General features: G+C 41.2%; 1 protein-coding gene across 1 annotated transcript in view; it reads left to right on the plus strand.

Moving 5' to 3' along the window:
• The window catches only part of COL4A4 (collagen type IV alpha 4 chain), a 159,164-nt gene that overhangs the window by 77,644 nt on the left and 58,678 nt on the right, over positions 1 to 22,842 (plus strand). The window contains exons 23-31 of the mRNA XM_006141956.3: positions 3,793 to 3,865; positions 4,790 to 4,896; positions 7,601 to 7,784; positions 9,422 to 9,490; positions 13,008 to 13,115; positions 14,014 to 14,232; positions 17,649 to 17,810; positions 19,432 to 19,602; positions 20,179 to 20,322. Of these exons, the coding sequence (XP_006142018.1) occupies positions 3,793 to 3,865; positions 4,790 to 4,896; positions 7,601 to 7,784; positions 9,422 to 9,490; positions 13,008 to 13,115; positions 14,014 to 14,232; positions 17,649 to 17,810; positions 19,432 to 19,602; positions 20,179 to 20,322 (1,237 nt within the window). The remainder of the gene's footprint in view (positions 1 to 3,792; positions 3,866 to 4,789; positions 4,897 to 7,600; positions 7,785 to 9,421; positions 9,491 to 13,007; positions 13,116 to 14,013; positions 14,233 to 17,648; positions 17,811 to 19,431; positions 19,603 to 20,178; positions 20,323 to 22,842) is intronic.

The raw sequence follows: 22,842 nt of genomic DNA on the forward strand, positions 1-22,842 counted from the left end.
TGGGTCAGATTGGAGCTTTTGTCCTGAAACTGCCTGAGGAGAGCAGCCTGCAGAGACGAGGGGAGAAATGGGGAGGCTGGCAGGCTGCAGAGGAGTAATGTGGTGCTGCTGGCTGTGGTGAGAGGAGTCGGATTCTGGGTGTGTTCGAAGATTGAGCCATCAGAGTGGCCGGTGGCAGTGGCTGAGTAGGAAGCGGTATTGTTTAGGACACTTCAAGTTCAAGGTGCCTAGTAGGCGAGCAGGTGTCCAGTAGGCAGTGCATGCTATTCAATTTAGAGATTCGTGAAATGGTCAGGCTAGAGATGGCAATATTGGCTTTGCCAGAGTTAGTCTAATATTTAGGGCCAGAGAGTGATGAGATCTATCTCAAAACAGTTTCCATTCACTACAGATGACTCAGGTTGAAGCCCAGCCTCTCAGCTGGCCCCTGGGGCACCCCTCTGCAGGCTGAGACAGCCCTCTGTTCTCTCCTTATTAAAGAGGCTTAATCCTGGGGTGACCTGGGGCCTAACTACCTAGCTCCAAAGTACACTTTTCCACTACTCCCCAAAAATCTCATAAATAAGATTCTGAACTGTGAGCCCCAAGTGAAGATGGTGATTAAGAGCTCTCATCCTACCCCTCTGTCACAAAGTTCATGCCTACTCAGGAAGAAGTAGGGTCCTTCAGGTATACATGCTGAACACACGTGGCTACAACACACCTTTTACCTTAGACATGATCTGTGTGTGTTGCTACTTAATTTTCTTAAGGAAGATTTTAATGACTTTAAGTTTTGTGTGGCTTCCTGTTGAGTTGCTTCTCAGGTCTACCATCTTTGATTATGGATTATTGGCTCATATCCAGGGCTATTATGCGTATGGGTTATTGGCTTACTTCAGGGCTATTATGAATAAGAGTTCCTTAACTCATCTGTTGTAGGGCTTACCGCCCATATTGCTGGGGTCTTTGTTTTGTACATGACTCCATCCATTAACTTTTTTTCATTAAATTCATCACACTGTGGCCCCAGATAGAGACCAAGGTTATACCATCGGACCCTATTGAAGGAAAGAGAAGAGAAGGGCAGGAAGGAGGGACAGACTGAGGAGAGATCATAAAGGAACCACTGACAATCACTATTGGTTGCTGTCTCTCCTGTTTACTGCTCCTCTCTCATCTGCTAGTCCTGGTTCTAGCACCCACATATTAGTAGAAAACAGAAGAGAAGGTTTAAGCTCTTTGCAATTCACACTGTGATTGAACCAAGTCTTGGCATTCATGGTCTTAGACCCAGAGCTCTCTCCAGCATGAAGTTTCCCACCAAGATGTTGGCATGCAGACACGAGGGCCTAGGCACAAGCAGACCCCACTGTAGATCCCATCTCTGACATCTGTGAGCTCTGTGTCTTTCTGAGCTTCAGCAGTGTCATTTATGACAAGGATATAATACCCATCTTAGCAGCTCATTGGTAAAAATTCAATCCAGTCATGTTCAAGAGCTAGACAATATGCATGAGTAAACAAGATGTCCTGAAGTCTGCAGAGCAAACCAGAGGTCACCAGCTGTCATGGACTGAATCTGACCTGCTGGAGTATTGGGTTGTGTTCTCATGGTGTTTGTTTTTGTATTATTAACATGAGATTTATGGCTTCCCTTGAGAAACAGCAAGTTCAGGAACACAAGGTTAATGTGTTCCCGTCCCTGTGGGTGTGTCTATCAAGGTAGCTGTGCATGTTGGGGGAAGCCTAGGCATTCCAGTCCCAACCAAGCCACCCACCTGCTTCCCCCAGACAGGCACAATCCCATGGGTATCTGGTTGAAGTCCCCAATCTAGACCGTGTATTATACAACTAGTACATGCTTGCAGAGGGGAATTTTTGTTGTTGCTTTGCTTTTGTTTTTATATTAACACAAGTGTTTAGTGATCTTAGGTCTTAGAATTGTGAAAAGTAGCTTTTGATCCCAAAGCTTCTGAGAACGTTGGACCCACTAATCTCTTAGAGTAAACATTTATTTTGTTAGAATCTAAGTGCCATGAAGGTGTTGTTAACTGCTGTGTCCTCAGTACTGTGAATAATCCTGGTACACTGTAGGTTTTCAGTAAATATTTATTTAATGCAACTCACAAACAGAAAACACTTATTTACTTGCTCAAGTAAGTGTATGATCTGAGTTTCGTAATCAAAATTCTTTATCTACAGAGCATTGGAGCGATTTGGAGTACATTTTGACTTTATGATGTATTCAGTCACAAACTGCTCAGATTCCCAGGGTGTGTTCATTCTTCTAAGATGCCAAGGTCTTATTTATTAAGCATATCCCTGTATTCCCATTCTGGACAGAAATTGTTTTAAATGCACTGTGAAGAGTTTTCTGTCCCAGTAGTTTGCCCATCAGAAAGACGGTCTTTATCTGTCTCTTGGGTGAAATACAGTGCGTCGTACCCTTTTGTCCTGTTTCGTTGTCACATTTGACTTAGCATACATACAGCAAAAGAATTAGAATGACACTTAATGCATATTAACATTTTATGATTTTGAAAGTTGGTTGTCTATCTAATTTATCTATTTCTAGTAAGAAATTTGTCCTATCTGCCTTTGATGGCTCACAGACACTGTTACAAAGAAGATGTTAAATGAGAGTGATGTTCTCAGGTATTAATCCGAGTGTGTGGGGGCATTTTTTTCTCTACACCAAATGGCTCCCATCCATTTTGTCCATTTGAGTTTTTTTGCCCATTGTGTGCACTTTTTACTACTCCACAGTTACTGCTTGATGCTGCAATTGTGCTGATCCCTCCAGACGCCTCTCCTCTTAATAGCTCACAGCTGATCAATTAGTAGAGGCTAGTGAAGAACCTCATTAAGCTTGTTTGAACACATTGTCAGATTGTATGAAAATGAGACAAAGTAGCAGCATCTGTGTGGGTCAAAGGGTCTTCTCTGTCATTTTTACCCTCCTTCCAGCTTCCTGGCTGTGTTTTTGATGATCAAGGTCACGAGATAAGTAACCTTAAGCAATGAGATAGTGTTTGTATAATTTGCTGCTTGGCCACTTTAATAAGCCAATAGCTTCCTATATTTTTGGCATAGTTTGTTATTCAATAATATGCAACATTTAGAAAGCATGACTCAGAGAGCCTAGTCTCAGAGAAATATTGAGGTCAAAAGAGGATGAGCCTGTTACCCAAATGAGTTGTGTACTTGCTATACAAAGCAAATACATTGACTCCAGCAAAAGTCATTTCCCTTCTCTTGCTCATCAATTTACCTTAACATCATATTATTTCCACACCTCTTTTATCACAATCTTATCCCTGAACCTCTACACTCAGCTCCTTTGACAGCTCTTATGGTTAACCTATTCTCCTCTTTCTTTCCCATGTGACATTACAAAGCTCAAAACATTTTTTTAATTCATTATAAATTTTTATTTGAGGTAGCTGAAGATTCACAAGAGGTTGCACAATCATATGGAGAATTCCCATGTACGCTTTCTCCAGCTTCCCCCAGAGACATCCTCATAATCTAGGACATTACTACACCAAGAAAATGACATTGACACATTTTTGTTAACTCAGGCATAGACCTTATTCAGAGTTCATCAGCTTTTGAAGCAGTTCAAGAACCTCAATTTTGCAAGATAGGATTAACTTGGATGGCAGAGAAGGGGATGAAAGTAAGAGTGCCACACCAGAATCTTTAACCAAAAATTTGGGAGGAAAGAAGAGAGATATTAGATTATACATGAATGTTAATGGCTTTTGACCTTGCACAATTAATCTCATTTGTTTCTCTATTTTCGCCAAGGGAAAACCTGGTGTCTCAGGACCACCTGGCAACAAAGGAGCAAAGGGTGACATGGTTGTACCCAGAGTTAAAGGTGAGCATAATCAATCACTTAGTTACCTGCCATGTTATGAATGATATATTGGTCATCCTCTTGCATTAATTTCCCCTGTGGCCAGAGATCAATTCTATATAATTTAAGTTGTTGAGATTGAAAAAAAAATCCTGTCTCTTATTTGAAAACACAAATGGTTCTTTAGCCACATTTTGAATCCTCAATCCTCAATGTAGAGGACTTAAGTTTGAAAGAAGGTTTCCTTGACTAGTCTAGTATTTCTTCATTGCATAATATTCTGTATTAGTCAAGAATATTATAGCTGTAAGTGACAGAAACCCAGCTTGAAGTAGTTGAGGAAGAAATAATACTATTGACTTATTTTAAAGAATGAAAACTTAGATGCGAGGTTTGCAAAGGGCACCAGGGGACTCTGACTGCAACTTCCATCTTCCATTGCACCATCTGCATTTTCTCCTGCCACACTGGTCTTCTCTTGGCTGTGGAGGAAGTATAATCCTTGGGCAATACCAAATTCCTATAGTCAGAGATGGAGAGAGCTCTACTTTGACAGCCTCAGAGAGAAAAATAATTTCAGAAAGGACCGACTAGCTTAGGCAAGTGCCCTGCTGTGGACATTACCCTGTTCACTACAGTCAGGAGATGCTGTTCCATATTTGCTATCTCACAGGCTGGGGAAGAGTCTGAGTGGTGGTTCCACCTACCACTTTCATGTGGGAATGGAGAAAGAAGTGTTTCCCAAGTAAAGAGAGTCAATGCAGTTCACAACTGTCATCTTCCACTCTGACTTCAGTATGGTTTTTGTGTCTCTGGGCAACTATGACACTCATGGGAAACTCTACCAACCCACGTGGACTCAAGGCGACTGTATTTTTAGTCTGTTTTCTTCTACTTTGCTTCCTGTTGGTAAGAGCTTGAATATCTTTTGGTCTCTATTCCCAGGGCACAAAGGAGAAAGAGGTCTTGATGGGCCCCCTGGATTCCCAGGGCAGCAGGGATCACTTGGCCGGGATGGACGTGATGGAGAAAGAGGGGATCCAGGACCTCCCGTATGTATCATTCTTCTTCTGCTATAGAATTTAATTTTATTACATGGCTACACAGCATCCATTTTTCCCATCTCAACTTTACCAAGCTGCAATTCATGCCATAAATCAAGGGTCACCTTCAGTTCACTGCCACCTAGAGATGACTATTATATAAGTATGGTGTGATTGGACATGACCAACCTCTGTGGTAGTTCACTCATAGCAAGACTTTCTGTCCTTAGTCTTTGATCGTTCTCATGGTGTTTATTTTCTTCCAAGACCCCTGTACTTGACGAAGCCTCCACTGATTTTAGGTCTGTTCAATTAACTCTGTAGGGTTGGAAGATGGAGCACAGGTTCTCGTAATTAGCTTTAGCTCTATTTCCTGGGAAAGAAGCCCTTGAGGAGAAGTAACAAGTAAGAAAAGATGAACTTGTACAATTCTACTGAATGGATACACTGGCTGATAGAAAATACCATGAATAAATGACATTTCTGTATTTGTTGAACATGTGTTGAGCAGACACCATGTGTAGGTGATAAAGATCAAAAGTAAAGAATATGAGACATGACCCAATGCTTAGAAATTTGAAATATTTGAGTACTCATATGTGTGGTATGTTGAGCGCTATGTCACAGTAACAGAGCTAGATATTTTACTCAGAATTGTCTTTGCAATTTTACAACAAGAAAGTGGAGCCGTGGAGTCTATTACTCAAGGTTACCCACCTATCAAGTAGGCTAACCAAGAGTGAAAAGTCTAGTCAATCTTGTTCAAAGCATGTTCCATTCCCATGTGACTGTGCTGCCTGCTGTGTTAATGGCCATCCACGGAGAGTGTTGCAGTAGGGAAGGGCCACACTGATTTTGCAGGAACCTGTCCAGAGATAATGCATGTGAATAGAAGGAGAAGCTTAGAAAGTGGTGCAGATGGGGGTTTATAGCTTTTTGGCTTTTCAGCAAGTCAAGTGTGAATGATACCTTTTTTAGGTTTAGTAATCTTTGCTCAATTCATTCTTACACTTACGAAACTACTTAGAGGGTCAGCAGATGGCATGGTGATTAAGGAACGTGATTCCCACATGGCCCACTGCAATTCAAGTCCTAGGCCTGGTGGCTAGAAAATCATCCTGGATGTGTGTGCACATGTGCCCAAAATCCCGAGAGGAGAATTGAAGCAAAAGGTTGCAGTGTGGCCGTTGCTCCGGAGGGTGATTTCTCACTTTGCCTCTCTCCATCTCTCTCCATCTCTCTCCAGTGAGCATACACACCCTAAGGCAAAAAAAAAAAAAAGAAAAACTGTGTGGAAACCGATGCCAGTGAATGGCAATTGTCATAATGTACTCATCTGATCATGAAAACAACAAACTATCCTTTAAGATCAGAATGGAAGAGGAATTTCTACAGTCCTCAGTGGGGGTCTTCCTAGATTCATTGAAGCAATGCAGACCCGCAGGGCGTTGTAGATCACATTTGGGACATACTACTCAGAATAGACAGGACTTTCAATTTGCCAGCAGGGCTATGTTAGGTATTCCTTGCATTCCAGGGTCCTTGCAGCTGTTCATTCAAAAATTGGGTGTGAGAACATGCAATCCATATATTGCAGATGTGGGAGCAACCTGGCCCTGAAAGCCTCATTCCCCACAAGAGCTGTTATCACCACAGCATAGCCTTTTGGGACCACCAAGAGATTTGCCTGTTGCAGGAGGCACCACTAAGTCCCAACAAGAGGTCCCCATGGGTCTTTGTGTTCTTTCCAGAGCAGATGCAAATTTTGAAACCAATGATCAGTTTTACCAGCAGTGTTGCCTAGGAATATAGTTGACAATCAAATTTTTATCATGTTTCTGGAAGAACAGAGCCAGACAGTTAGCCAAAAGTCAAATTCTCATGTAGGAGGGGAAAGGATTTGGTAGCTCTTTACCCACAGATGCGGACAATGGTGGAAACTATCTGTGTTCCTTCTCTTAAGAATTATTTGTCGATAACACGTATGTTGATATGCTTGATTGAGCCAATGTGCAGTGTATTTTGGATGGAAAATTCATTTTGTATGCTGTAATGATATATAGTGAATTAATGTAAAAAATAAATTTAAAGAAAAGGAAAAAAATAAATAAAAATAAAAAAAATAATTCAGGCAAATAGTTTTTAATACACAAGGACCTATTCCATTTGTTAGCCCATAATTTTCTTTTATATACTTATTTCTGTATTATATAATATTTGATATTACAGAATAGTTCTACATAAAATTTCTCTCTTTTTTTTTTTTGAGATTTTTGCTATAGGGCATTGCACTCACCAGAGAGAGAGATGAAAAGCAAAAATCATACCCCAGGGGGATGGCTATGCTACAATCCCTTCTCCTCCATTTTCTTGGAATTTTGGACACACATGCACATGTGCCTGGCATGAGTTTCAAGCCACCAGGTCTAAGATTTGAACCGCAATCAATCACATGAGAGTCCAGCGCTTTAACCATTATACCACCTCCTGGTCCCTATGTAACATTTCTTAATCTATATTTAAGACATAATATATACACCTATACAAATGTAAAATACTAAGAATTTAAGGTAATTATTTTAAATCACATTTGCTAAAGAGTGTCTCCTAGAATTATGGGCTTTCTGGGTGTGTTCCTATAGCCTACAATGACTGCATTGAGTTCATGGATTTTCAAATATTGGTCATTGACATATGACATAAACATTTCCAGGGCGATCATAAAGATGCAGCCCCAGGTGATACAGGGTATCCTGGACTATCAGGCCGCCCAGGCAGGCCAGGACCTGCAGGTCCTCCAGGATTGGGATTTCCTGGTCCACCAGGAGGGAGAGGTCAGCCAGGAGTTCCAGGCCACCCAGGAGTGAGGGGCCCTGAAGGACTGAAGGGCCAGAAAGGTAATTTTGACTTTGTTTTTAAACTCTAACCCTAACCTGGTAACTGTGAATATTTATAGGGCAGAATATTAAGTGAAATTATGGAAGCTAAACTGAGTCTCTTCCAGACAGTTTTATAGCTATGGCATAACAGCTTCAGCAAAGTGCTGTTCAAACTTGCACATTGTCAAACAAATGAGAGTATTACAACACGATCAATATTTAGAACGAAATGTTTTTTAAAGACAACTAGATATTTTTTCTTATTATTTTTATTTAACTTTATTTATTATTATCATAATTATTTTCCCATTTGACCAGAGGGAGACAGAGAGAGAGAGAGGAAGTGAGAAAACAAGCCACCAGGTCCGAGACTTGAACCGTGGTTGGCCATGTGGGAGTCCAGCGCCTTTAACCACCATGCCACTTGCCGGCCCCTAGAACAAAATTTTTAAATGCCAAGTTCTCTTTGTTGCTTTGTTTGGCTTGACAAGTAGCTCCTCATTCATTTTCTTCGGTATCAACCATGTAACCTGACTATTAAAATTATCTCTACTCAAAGTATTTTTTTAAATAATCTTTTGAAATAATGCAATGTATTTCAGTAAAAAAAAAAAATCCCCACTGCTCCATTCAAAAAAAAAAAAATCACCGTCCATGAAGAACCATTTGTAAGCATCATAAGAAGAAGAAATCAAAAGTCTTTTAAATATACCTGACAGTTATTTCAAATAATAAAGTGATTTTTAGGAAGATAGCTGAAAACTTTTAAGCAAATGGCATAAAAGGTTTAGTTCATTTTTTTCTTTTGTAATATGTTATCTATTTGAGCCACATTGTGAATTGTGAAATTCTAAAATGAAACGATATCTTTGGTTTTTGTTTTGACAACATAGAAAGATAAAAACCTGGGTATTTGTGAGGTTTTCAGGTTCATGTTCTGGGACCCAGTAAAACCCAACGTTATTTTTATGCATTTCATACATATGATTTGAGAACATATGAAATAAACATTATGTGGTGTTATTTCTATTATAAAGGGGAAGCATTCCATTTTAGAAGAAGATCTAGAATCAGAGAAACAAGCTTTGGAGTCTTATTTTCCTCACCAATCAAAATGGGGGATGACAGTAACTGTGTATCTGAATCTTCAAAAAAATAAAACAAGAGATAATGTATTTAAAGCACCTGACCCATGGCAGGCCTTCAGTAAGTGGGAGTGTTCTTAACATCTAGCTCAGACTCTTCATTTGAACAACCCCCCCTCCCCCTTCTAAACAGGAAGCCAAAGCTGAACCGATCACTGAAGGTTGGTTGTTATTGATGATTTCTTACAACTTCTGACTCCATTATGTTAGATATTCATGCAGTGGGTATCCAAGGGGCTATCAACACATAATTGTTTTCTTGGTTATTGAAAGTGATATGTTTGGAATTAACATTTTTCTTATCTCTATTCTATTTATAATGAAATTCAGATTTCTGTGCAGATCTAGAAATTCAGTATAGAAGATATTTAAGTTTTCTAATGATTCTTGGGAGTTTTCCTTTGAACTCTATGTATGCTATATGGAAATATATCTTGAGTAAAGTGTCAGCTGCCTCACATTGCACTGGGCTATTGGAGATGTGAATACTGCTTTTGTTCTTCATTGCAGGTGACATCATTCTTTGTAACGTGACCTACCCTGGCAGGCCAGGCCCTCCGGGTTTTGATGGGCCTCCAGGTACTATCAATGAGACATTACTGGCTTACAGACTTCCCAGAGTAAAATGGCTGGCAAGACAAATACAACGGCAGCAAATCTTCAGTTAGGATATTTCAAAAATTATATTTAAGGTGTTGACAGTCTATGGGCCTAGGGGAGAAGAGCATCTGTAGTGCTTCACAGTTGAATCTTTCATCTGTTGTTCTGAGCGCACTCTGATAGGCTTTCTAAATCTTGGTATCACTTAAGACTTCTGCCCCTAGAGTGTTTTGAGACCTTATCTTCTTCCTTTTCCCGTGTTCCTAGAGTGAGTGTGAGCAATAAAATGTGAGGGGAAAAAGGAGTGGAAGACAACTGTAGACACCAGAGATAGTGTGGGAAGAGGGTGAGAAAGGGCAGAGGGTCAGAGATAGGGGTTAAAAAAAATATATACATATATATATATACACACACACACATATATATATGTAACTAGAAATGGAAAATTATTGACGATAACATACATGATTAAACCACTATGCAGTATATTTTGGATGGGAAATCACATGTTGTATGTTGTGACAAAGCTTAGGGAATAAATGTAAATTAATTTTAGAAAAGCTTCAGAAATAAATAAATAAATAAAATTTTTTAAAAGAATCAAAAGAGAAAATGTTTTTAAAGAAAGATAAAAACCTGGGTATTTGTGAGGTTTTCAGGTTCATGTTCTGGGACCCAGTAAAACCCAACGTTATTTTTATGCATTTCATACATATGATTTGAGAACATATGAAATAAACATTATGTGGTGTTATTTCTATTATAAAGGGGAAGCATTCCATTTTAGAAGAAGATCTAGAATCAGAGAAACAAGCTTTGGAGTCTTATTTTCCTCACCAATCAAAATGGGGGATGACAGTAACTGTGTATCTGAATCTTCAAAAAAATAAAACAAGAGATAATGTATTTAAAGCACCTGACCCATGGCAGGCCTTCAGTAAGTGGGAGTGTTCTTAACATCTAGCTCAGACTCTTCATTTGAACAACCCCCCCTCCCCCTTCTAAACAGGAAGCCAAAGCTGAACCGATCACTGAAGGTTGGTTGTTATTGATGATTTCTTACAACTTCTGACTCCATTATGTTAGATATTCATGCAGTGGGTATCCAAGGGGCTATCAACACATAATTGTTTTCTTGGTTATTGAAAGTGATATGTTTGGAATTAACATTTTTCTTATCTCTATTCTATTTATAATGAAATTCAGATTTCTGTGCAGATCTAGAAATTCAGTATAGAAGATATTTAAGTTTTCTAATGATTCTTGGGAGTTTTCCTTTGAACTCTATGTATGCTATATGGAAATATATCTTGAGTAAAGTGTCAGCTGCCTCACATTGCACTGGGCTATTGGAGATGTGAATACTGCTTTTGTTCTTCATTGCAGGTGACATCATTCTTTGTAACGTGACCTACCCTGGCAGGCCAGGCCCTCCGGGTTTTGATGGGCCTCCAGGTACTATCAATGAGACATTACTGGCTTACAGACTTCCCAGAGTAAAATGGCTGGCAAGACAAATACAACGGCAGCAAATCTTCAGTTAGGATATTTCAAAAATTATATTTAAGGTGTTGACAGTCTATGGGCCTAGGGGAGAAGAGCATCTGTAGTGCTTCACAGTTGAATCTTTCATCTGTTGTTCTGAGCGCACTCTGATAGGCTTTCTAAATCTTGGTATCACTTAAGACTTCTGCCCCTAGAGTGTTTTGAGACCTTATCTTCTTCCTTTTCCCGTGTTCCTAGAGTGAGTGTGAGCAATAAAATGTGAGGGGAAAAAGGAGTGGAAGACAACTGTAGACACCAGAGATAGTGTGGGAAGAGGGTGAGAAAGGGCAGAGGGTCAGAGATAGGGGTTAAAAAAAATATATACATATATATATATACACACACACACATATATATATGTAACTAGAAATGGAAAATTATTGACGATAACATACATGATTAAACCACTATGCAGTATATTTTGGATGGGAAATCACATGTTGTATGTTGTGACAAAGCTTAGTGAATAAATGTAAATTAATTTTAGAAAAGCTTCAGAAATAAATAAATAAATAAAATTTTTTAAAAGAATAAAAAGAGAAAATGTTTTTAAAGAAAGATCATTTGACTACTGATTAGAATTTTACTTTATTTTTCTTTCTAAGAGAATGAACTTCTGATCAGATACATTTTGAAAAATGCCCATATACCTATGTCCCTCACTGCACATTCATACAACAGCTCCATTTGAGTAAATCACTTGTTTTTAGATGAATGAAAACCAAAGTCTACATAAGGGATTTTGCTTAATTCTTTCTTATTACTTCAGAGCTCACTTAAATTGACCCAATAAGTATTGGCATGGCTGTTAGAGGTCACCTCACTGGTCCCACATAGCTACGCAAAATATTTAGAGATTTAAATAACGGCTGATTCTTTATTGCCCTCTGTAAGCACTTGCTTTCATCACAGTAATACAGCGTAAACAACCCTAAAATCTCAGTGGGCTACCACAACAAATATCTTTCTATGGGTATGCAGGCTGGTTGGGGTCCAGCTGCTCTAACATGGTCTCTGTCAGTTTGGTCCTGAGCTCCAGGTTGGGTTCGGGTCTGTAACATGCGTCTCACTGCAGGGCCAAGGTGTGCTCTTTCCTTGTGATTGCAGACATGCAAGAGGCAGGCCTTGCCTCACAGGCTCACCTCACATCTCTGATTGCATCATGGTCATTAATATCCCATTGGCCAAAGCAAGTCACATGACCAAGCCCCAGGTCAAAGAGCAAAGAAGTAAACTCCACCTACCACGTGGCAATGGCAAAAGTGTGGACACTTAATTCTAGATCAACAGAGTAAGAATTGCTGGTTGGCTTGAATATTCACTTTTACTGTACCGTCATGGATAGATTAAAAAACGTTTGTTACTTTCAGCAGCTTTCACCTTTAGGGAAGTGAACACTCAAATTAAGTTGATATAGTTGTACCTTCTCTGTATGTTATCTTTGCTGAGATAGCTGCCAGGCTGGAAATCGTGGAAGGTCTTAAATAAACTCTCAATTCCTCTTGCAGGCACTCTTCTGCCTGTACCTATGAGCAGATGCACTGAGATGTATGGAAATTGATTTTGGCCTTGACTCTGGCACTTTTCCATTAGGTTAGACTTGGCTTCCACCCCTTTCCTCCCATAAAGTCAGACTGTACTTGCATATCTGTGTTTGAGAACTAGCAAGGGAGGTACAGAAAATAAGAATAAACAGAAAGGTGACCCAAGTTCCAAAGGCCTCCAGGAAGAGTCCTTTCCAGCAAAGGTTCTGAGAAAGTACCTTAACAAAATCACCTTCTATAAAACATTTTTGTTTGGAGCCCATGACTCTAAATGATTATGTAAATCATAAGAAGCAACATCTTTACTTTCATAAAATATAAATGTTCTAAGAAACAGAGCCTTAAAAAAGATCCCATTTTGTTCCCATTTGATTTGTATTTCATTGCATCTGTGTTTTATTATTTAGGTCCAAAGGGATTTCCAGGTCCCAGAGGTGCTCCTGGGCGGAGGTGTTTCGATGGACCCAAAGGCCGCCCTGGAAAACCAGGACAATCAGAAATCCCAGGTTTCCCTGGTAAATGAAGTGTTTTTCCTTCTTTAGGAATGTTTATCAGGAATTTAAAAACATTTCTAAAAATGGATGACTTTAGTAAGGAAATGACCTAGCGATCCCTACATAATGGGGAAGTGGTTTTTCTTCATGCATTAGACCCAGAGTTGTGTGTGATAACTTTTAGATTATAATAATTTTGTAAGTAGCCAGGGCTCTTTCCACCCTGAAGCATGAGTTATAGGCTATTATTAAGTCTGTGATTATGCTGAAGTGGCTCAGTCCAGACACTGTTTGCAAGAGAACAAAAACTATAGGGAAACATCACTGATTTGTAGAAAGTATAGAGTTACCATTTATCTTTCTACAAGAGGTGGCAAAAACATTAATATTAAGCTGCTCCAAATTTTATTGGGTCGTCTTTCTATGTTTTTCTATGCAAAGTGTAACTTTTCTGACAACCCAAAAGTATTTACTTCTATATATATATATTTTATTTAAAAATGTTTAATTATTTAATTTTATTTATTATTATTAATTTGACTAGAGACAGACAGACAGAGCAAGATAAAGAGAGAGAAAGGGGAAGTGAGAAAAAAAGCCACCAGGTCCAGGACTTGAACCTTGCAGTCAGCCCTGTGGGAATCCAACACCTTAACCACCACACCACCTACTGGCCCCCATTTGACTAGAGACAGACAGACAGAGCGAGATAAAGAGAGAGAAAGGGGAAGTGAGAAAAAAAGCCACCAGGTCCAGGACTTGAACCTTGCAGTCAGCCCTGTGGGAATCCAACACCTTAACCACCACACCACCTACTGGCCCCCATACTCCTGTATTTTTTAGAAATGTATTTTTATCAAAATAGTACTCATGTATATAGCACATGTAACAATTGATCATTTTTCTTTTTGTTAAACAGGTTTTCGTGGTCACACGGGAGATCCAGGTTTTGAAGGTGAAAAGGGGTCCTCACCTGTTGGGCCCCCAGGCTCTCCTGGGTCACCCGGAGTGCCTGGTCAGAAAGGAATGCCAGGAGACCCTGCATTTGGTCATCCAGGGCCCCCAGGAAAGAGGGGTCTTCCAGGAGTGCCAGGGATGAAGGGTCCCAGAGGTGACCCAGGATGCCCAGGGGCTGAAGGTATGAGGGCTCTGTTGTCCCTGTGATCTGTGAAGCTGGTTCAGTTTTGGAACAGGTCACTAAAAAATGTTTAGAATATCTTGCTTCAGATATTCAGGATATAAAATTTCCAACCAAGTCTATTTCCTCATAGATGGGCATTTCAATTACACAGAATGTCCAGTGGGGCTTTCACATTTTATTGGTTGTTTATGAACATAGGGATCTGACCATGCCTCTGTCAGTTCAGTTAGATTAAGCAGCTTTTCTGGGCTTCCTGCTTTGGGCTCAGGACAGTGTGCTAATGCCATAAAACTTAAGAGCCAGAACCACATAACCTGCCCATGGCCATTGCCAGGTTGAAGGTGAACAGGACCCACTGTAAGGAGAGAAGCTCAGAGAGCTGGGGTCCTGAGGAGAGCTGGACATGAGCTGAGCCCTGGCAGGTAAGGTGTCTCTGGGCAGGTGACAGGGCGGAAGACTTTCATTCTGGTGGGGGAAGCAGGCAGGGCAGCAATACTTCTGATGGAAAGATGGCCCAGGCACCGATTCAGATATGTTTCCGAAATCATGAAGGATTCAGGGTTGGCAATATAGTTTTGCAGATTTTTCCTTTTTTGAGAGATTTTTATTATAGTGTGTGTGTATTTGCCAGAGACACAGAGAGAGACAGACAGAAAGAAAGTGAGAAATCACCTCCTGCCCCAGGAGGGGATGGCCACATCATAGTCCCATCTCCATTCTCCTCTTGGGATTTTGGGCACACACACACATGCTCCTGGTGTGTTTCAAGCTGCCAGGTCCAGGATTCAAGCCATGGTCGACCATGTGGGAATCTAGCATCCCAACAATTACACTACCCGCTGAACCCAAGTTTTGCAGATTTTTTTTTTTTAGAGATTTTTGCTAAAGGGTGTGTGTTCTCACCAGAGAGAGAGAGAGAGAGAGAGTGAGAAGTCACCCACCACAGCAGATGGCCATGCTACAATGCCTTCTCCTCCAATCTCCCCTCAGGATTTTGGGCATATATGCACATGCACCCAGCATGAGTTTTAAGCCGTCAGGTCCTGGACACTGGCAGTCTACTACGTGGGTATGCAGTGGTGTAACCATTACGCTGTCCGATGGTCCCAAGATTTGTAGATTTTAATGTGCCTAAAAATAGCTCAGGGGGAAAAGGGTCATTAAAATTATGACCATCATGGCCCTAACCTCAAGAAATCTGACTCTTTACAGAGGTTTGCACTTCAGTGAGCACCTGGGTGATGGTAGTCAAATGTGGACCCCAGGCCAGATGTTTACAAACATTGTGCTGGCTACTTTCTTACAGAGGATGGGTTAGCAGTAACTAAGAATCCATGCAGGGCCAGTAGGTAACGTAGTGGTTAAGGTGCTGGACTCCCACGTGGCCAACCACAGTTGGGAGTCCAACCCAACAGCTTGAAACTCACACCGGTGCATGTGCATGCATGCCCAAAATCCCAAGAGGAGAATGGAGAAGAGATTGTGATGTGGCCATCCCTCCAGGAGATGATTTCTCACTTCCTGTCTCTGTCTCTTCAGCAAATGCACATGCCCTATAGCAAAAAACTCTCTCTTTTAAAAAATACACTACAGGGACCAGCAGTTAGTGTAATGGCTATGTCGCTAGACTCCCATGTAGTTGACCGTGGTTCGCGTCCCGGACCCGGTGGCTTGAACTCATGCCAGGCGCATGTGCGTTCATGCCCAAGATCCCGAGAGGAGAATGGAGAAGTGATTGCGGCGTGGCCATCCCCCCTGGGGGGGGGTGATTTCTTGCTTTCCGTCTCTCTGTCTCTCTCTGTCTTTCTGGCGAGCTCACGTGCCCTATAGCAAAAACCTCTAAAAAAAAAAACAAAAAAACACAACACTACAGTATACTAGTGCAGGGCAAACAGAGAGGAGGGGAAATAGGCTATCATTTTTGTCCTCTAGAAACTTACGCCATAGTTTGTAAATCAAAGTCACATGTAGAAACAATTAATTAAAAAGCAATAAGATAATATATGATGTAAGTCAATAAAAATAATGGGACCCAGTGATCCCATTATCTTACTTGGATAATGCATCTAAAGGAAGTGTTACAGGCTATAGATGCGAAAATACTCTGGTAGTACTATTCACAGTAAAGGAAAAACTGGATGCAGAACAGAGAGTTGAGTAACATACACATACTCAAAGGAATATCATTCCGCTATTAGCAAATTGGGTGACAGGTCATAATAGCTATCAGCTATTCGGTTATATTTGTAAATACTGCAACAAAGTGGAAAACATGTGGATTAATGTGAAATCTGAAATAATCCAACAACTGAATGTGCACTGCAATCACTGTTTTTTCAATGTAAACGTATGAACCAAAACACAAAGAAAACATGGAAAAAGTAATTTTTGAGTTAGGGTGTGAAATTGTGGGAGATTTTTTTTCTTTTTTTTCCCTGAAGATTCTGACACTTTCTTTTCAAGAAATAGAAAACCGGGACCAGCAGTTAGCATAATGGCTATGTTGCTGGACTCCCATGCAGTCAACTGCGGTTCGTGTCCCGGACCCGGTGGCTTAAAACTCACTCTGGGCACGTGTGCGTGCGTGCCCAAGATCCCAAGAGGAGAATGGAGGAGAAGGGATTGCGGCGGGACCATCCCCCCTGGAGGTTGATTTCTCGATTTCTGTCTCTCTGTCTCTCTCTCTCTCTCTGTCTGTCTGGTGAGCGCATGTGCCCTATAGCAAAAACCTCTCCAAAAAAAAAAGAAAGAAATAGAAAAACAAGAAGTCTTACAAAATGCAAGTTCATGGAGTACAGACTGGGTTTGTTAAGTATTATAGAAATTTAACATCAAGCCTACCGCAAAACTAGAATAATTAAAACCAGGGAGAACCAAGTGGTTTTCTATTTATGTAGGCAACTTCTTTGTGGTTCGCATAGCATTATTAAGTAGCTCACAAAGCAATGTGGTTTGTTTTTGTTTGTCTTTGTTTTGTTTTTTGGTTTGCTCCAGGGTTCATGTGCTCACTGGAGAGAGGCAGAGAAGAGAGAGAGAGAAAGTGAGAAGTCATCCCCAGGGGGGTGGCCACACTGTAATTCCTTCTCCTCTGTTCTTGTTTAAGGATTTGGGGCATGCACTCACATATGCCTGGTGTAATTTTCAAGCTACCGATCCAGGACTTGAACTGCCAGTTGGCCATGTGGAATCCAGCCAATTTAAACTCCATTTCATATGCTGACCTAGCAATGTGGTGTTTCCATTCATTTGGAGTTTATTATACCTATCATAAGAAAATCCATTCAGAGACTTAACCCTTGAAAGCCCAGAGTCAGGATCAAAATGTTTATTCCCAATGTTGATGTGCACAATTTATTGTAGATTATTTTAGTACTTTTGTGCCATAATGTCATGGATGCTGTGTGTTGTTTCAGGGACAACTGGCGTTCCTGGATTCCCAGGTCTCAAAGGTCCCAAAGGCAGAGAGGGAAATGCTGGGTTTCCAGGTATCCCGGGTCCACCTGGCCACTCTTGTGAAAGAGGAACTCCAGGGATCCCAGGACCACCAGGACTCCCTGGGGCTCCAGGCAGTCCAGGTAAGTGTCATGAATTTTCAAGAACTACGAAGAGTCTGGTGTTCAGCCTGTCTACAGATTAACAAAGTTGCTTCTTGCTCTTTTATGGATATTGACTGAACCAAGAGTACTAGGCCAGAGACAAAGGACATTATTATTCAAGAGCTTCATGTTGGTTTGCATCACTTCCCCCTTGTCACCCACATTCCATGGGGCTGTGTAAATTGGGGTGGCTATGGGCTGCATTATGAGAGTGGAGCACCGAGCCTGGGAACACCACTCCTGTATGACAGCCTGCAAGAAAGCCTGCTTCACGTATTAGAGGAGACAATATAAGCCATCTGACATGGTTGCCTCCTGCAAACACCTCCTTCAGAAATAGCCCAGGTAAAGCATCAGGACTCTGCATTATTGACATACCCAGCAAGACACTAGGTGTGTGAGAGATTCATGAGGGATTGTCTTCCAACAGTGCTAAGGGGCTGTCTCTATCCATGTCAGGTGCTGTAACAATATACTTTAGACTAGGTGATTTATAACAACAGAAATGTATTTCTCATAGACCAGGAAGCTAGGAAGTTTAAGAAAATGGCACCCGTAGATTTAGTGTCTGGGGAAGACCTGTTCCTCATAGATGGCGCCTTCTGTGTCCTCACATGGCAGAAGGGACAGACAGCTCTCCTGCACTTCCTTTTGTAAGGTCATTAATGCTACTTGTGATGGCTCTTCTCTCATGACTTAATGACGTTCTAAAGACTCCATCTCTCCCTCTCCCTCTTTCTCTTTTTAATTGCCAGAGAGTATATGTGCTTACTGGAGAGAAAAGGAGAGAAAACACCCCAGTGGGGTGTGGTCATGACACAATCTCTTCAACTCTATTTCTCCATCCCATCAGGATTTGGGGCACACATGTACAGGAGCCTAGAATGTTTTCCAGGCCACGGTCGGCTGTGTGGGATAGCTACCTGAACCACTATGCTGTGGGACCAGCCAGACTCTTTCTCTTAATACTACAACACTGGCAATTAAATCTCAACATATGAATTTTGTAGGGATTCATTGAGACCAAAGCAGAGCTATTTCCAAAATGATCTTAATTTCACCATTCGGATAGTCAGCTCTGTTATTTAAATCCTGTATCTTTTATCCAAATGCAGGAATATACCATTTAGGGCAAAAGTTGTCACTACGGCCTCTTTCTAGCACCAGTAATGCTAGATGGTGTTGCTTTAACATTTATAATTCTCTCATCACATTTAGGTGAATGACGTTCACTGGCCAGAACTTCCAGAAGCACCTGGAAAGGTTTTTTTTGTATGAGTTTTTCTCCCCTAACAGTAAATGCCAATACAAAGTTTGTGCCTCACCCTATCCATTTTCACCCGCTCAAGGAATTCTGTATAGTCTTGATTCATCTTTACTGGGAGATGATTATTCAGGAGATCTGTCCTTTGGATAGCATTCTGAAAAACATATTTTTAGACTGATGAAAATCTGTTTCCTCTATTTTAGCCAGTTGGTACTTTTTATTATATTTTACTTTGTTGGTACATAGTTTAAGCTACTGTGAGTGTTTTCTTGCTTTATGTGTGTGAAGACCATCTTCACTTTCACACATTGGGGTCACTGTGGTTTGTTCCAGGTACCCCAGGATGGAAAGGGCAGCGAGGAGACATGGGGCCTCCAGGGCCAGCTGGGATGAAGGGCCTCCCTGGCTCCCCAGGACTGCCAGGTGCAAATGGACCCCCAGGACCACCAGGAATCCCAGGTCTCATTGGGGAAGATGGGCCTCCTGGTCTTCCAGGCCTGAAGGGTGGGTAACCCTTTCCCATTATTCTCCCCTCCCCCATTTTATGAATGTGATACTCACTGCCACATGAAGCTTGTTAGTTTGACCAAAGTAATAGAAGCTACTGCTAAATTAGCCTGATTTTGTCCTTCCCTTAATGATACCCTTCTCTCCCTCTGTGTTGTTATTTCCAGTGTCAGAATGTCTTAGCCTAGGTGAGTGAAGGGAATTGAAAGTGTGAGGTTCACACAACCCATCAGCTCTCTGTTCAAAGCCTGGGGAGCACCCACAGGATAGTCCTTTCATTCTGATGGGCCCTCGACCCTCAAGCCCAACCCGGTCTTCTGAAACCACTGTAGAAGCACTGTGGGGTCAGTACTCAGAAACATCAGGGTCTACACTTCAGGTCTATAGGGTAGAAAGCTGAGGACTGGGCGGGCGAGCATGGCTAATACTAATAAACACAGGGAGATCAATGCCTGTTAGTTATGTTCAATATAGTCCCAGTCAGGCATTTTGTGGTGGACTGTGAACACAGGTACAAATGCAGTACCCATCTGTTAAAAGTCTTTCTAAAAATTCATCTTCCCATTTCATCAGGACCCCAAGGGCTGCCTGGGTTCCCAGGTTTTCCTGGAGAGAGGGGAAAGCCTGGCTCAGAGGGACGACCTGGCAGGAAGGGAGAACCTGGAGAGAAGGGTAGGCGTGGTGCTCTGGGAGAGCTGGGCGTGAAAGGTGCTAAAGGTAAGAGCACTCAACAGCACGGCGATGTGCGGTATGCTGGTCTCCAGCATTTGAGCAACACCTATAAATGTGACCCCTGAACAATAAAACAGGACTGTTCTGCAGCTTACGTTCCACTTCCATTTAGTTCTATGGTGTTCATTTTAGAATTTTAAATAAAATTAATTTTCTGTACTTATCAATCTTATTTCATGTAATTATGGTAAATAAATTCTTTGATTGATAGAAGAAATTATTTTTAGAGAGATTTTTCCTATAGGGCACATGCACTTGCCAGAGAGATAGAGAGAGACAGAGAGACAGAAAGTGAGAAATTAACCCCCAGGGAGGATGGCCACACCACAATCCCTTCTCCTCCATTTTTCTCTCAGAAGTTTGGGCATGCATGCACATGTACCCAGCATAAGTTTTAAGCTGACGAGTCTGGGACCTGAACCACAGTTGACTACATGGGAGTCCAGTGATGTAACCATTATGCCATCCGCTGGTCTCATGAACTGTTTATTCTTTTTATTGTTACTTGCCAGAGAGAGAGAGAGAGAGAAGGAACATGAGAAAGCACCTCACAAGGAGAATGATCATGCTGCAATCCCTTCTCTATTTCTTCTTTTGGGATTTTGGACATGCACACGCATGTGCCTGATATGTTTCTCAAGCTGCCATGTCCAGAACTCAAACTGCGTGGTCATCCATGTGGGATTCTGCCACCTTAAACATCTGACTCACCCAACAAGTGGTTCTTAATGCATGGAGTTAGAGCTACTGGCTTTCAGAGAACTCTCTCACCTGTTGGGGAGGAGGTATAGGCAGGGTGTCTCTCCTCCAACCTGTGTCAGTTAGAACAGAGCCAGCACTTGGCAGCAAATGATCAATTGGTGTGGTTCAAACTGGACCCAGCAGCTTGAAATACACAACAGGCATGTGTGCATGTGTGCCAAAAATCCCAAGAAGAGAATGAAAAAGAAGGGACTGTGGCATGGCCACTCCCCCTGGGGGATGCTTTCCTACTTTCTCTTTTTCTGTCTGTTTCTATGGCAAAAACAAAAACCAGGGGCTGACAAACGTTTTTCTGAAAAAGCCTGAATATTTTGGCACTGCAGGCCTGCTACTCAGTTTGGCTTTTGTAGCATGAAAGCAGTAACGGACAACATGTAAATAAATGAATATAAAAGAAAATTTGCTAGAAACTGTTATTCGTGTTTCACAGTCTGCACATACTATATAATACTACTTTGTGGTTTTTTTAAAGAATTACTTTATTTAACTTTATTTATTTTTAATTTGAGCAGAGAAGGACAGAGAGAGAGAGAGAGAGAGAGAGTGAGAAAGCAAGCCACCAGGTCCAGAGCTCGACTGCGGTCAGTCATATGGGAGTCCAGTGCCCCTAACCACCACGCACCTGCTGGCCACATTACTTTGTGTTTTATGTTTTGAGTTTCCCCACCAACCATTTAAAAAGTGTAAAAGCCTCTCCTAACTCCTGAGTTGTACTAAAACCGGCAGCAGGAGGGATGTGGCCCACAGGTTTGCTGACCTCTCAGCTAGAGTGCGTCCACTTCCATCTGGACCGAGAATCGAGTTTCCCCAAAGTTTCACGTGAAGAGTTTTCATTACTATAAAAAATAGGGCTTTCTAGACCACACTGCGTTGGATGTTTTATGCACATCCTGGAGCTGTTGCACCTCTTAGCCCAGAGGCTGCAGCAGGTGAGGGTGGCATTTCCTGTCCAGTGTTGAGAAGGAATGTCTGAGAATTTTCAGAACCAACATGCTTGCCCTTAAAGCCCTTTGGGCAAATAGCCATATATTTCATTCACATTACTTTTTGCTCTTAGTTGATCGACTCTACTATTAGCTTTTGTTTTCTTAGTTTATAAATTATTTATACAGAATCAAAAAATTATAGCATCACTCTTTGATAGCTTGGACAAGTAACATTTGCTGTGTTATTATGCTATTATACAACTATCCCACTAAAAATTAAAAATTGGATTAATACCAGTGATATGATAGTAAACTAACTCTGTGCAATTAAAAAAAAAAAAAGGCCCTGATTTGTAGTGTTTGCTGATTGCTGTGGTGTAAATATTTCTACCTCAATGTAATAAATACCCTCACCATGGCCTAAATACTATCACTAGAGCTGATTTAAAGATACCGATGGCTTAACAACTGGATTACAAGATTCTTGAAATGTTAGTAATCAGCTCTTGCTGTGCTGGTATGGGCTCACTCCAGCACATCCTACAGTTGAAAGTGTTCACAAAATTCGTCAGAAATGCGGCAAACCCTTTCTACCTTTAGGAAAACTATGTGAGAAATTAGTCCTTCCTGCTCCTCCTCCCATTGTTAGTTCTGAACTTGTTCTTTTAATGTAAAGAAGGTTGTAGAGAATGGCTAGGAAGGGGAAGTGAACATACAAGATGGGCAATTCCAATTTATAGGAGGAAGAGACATTTTTGTAGACCATACTTTCTAAACCTGTCTTGACAGACTTACAACTCCAAGACCAGATGGTTGA

The sequence above is a fragment of the Tupaia chinensis genome, unplaced genomic scaffold (genome assembly GCF_000334495.1).
Source record: "Tupaia chinensis unplaced genomic scaffold, TupChi_1.0 Scaffold000066_1, whole genome shotgun sequence".
NCBI classification, from domain to species: Eukaryota; Metazoa; Chordata; class Mammalia; order Scandentia; family Tupaiidae; genus Tupaia; species Tupaia belangeri.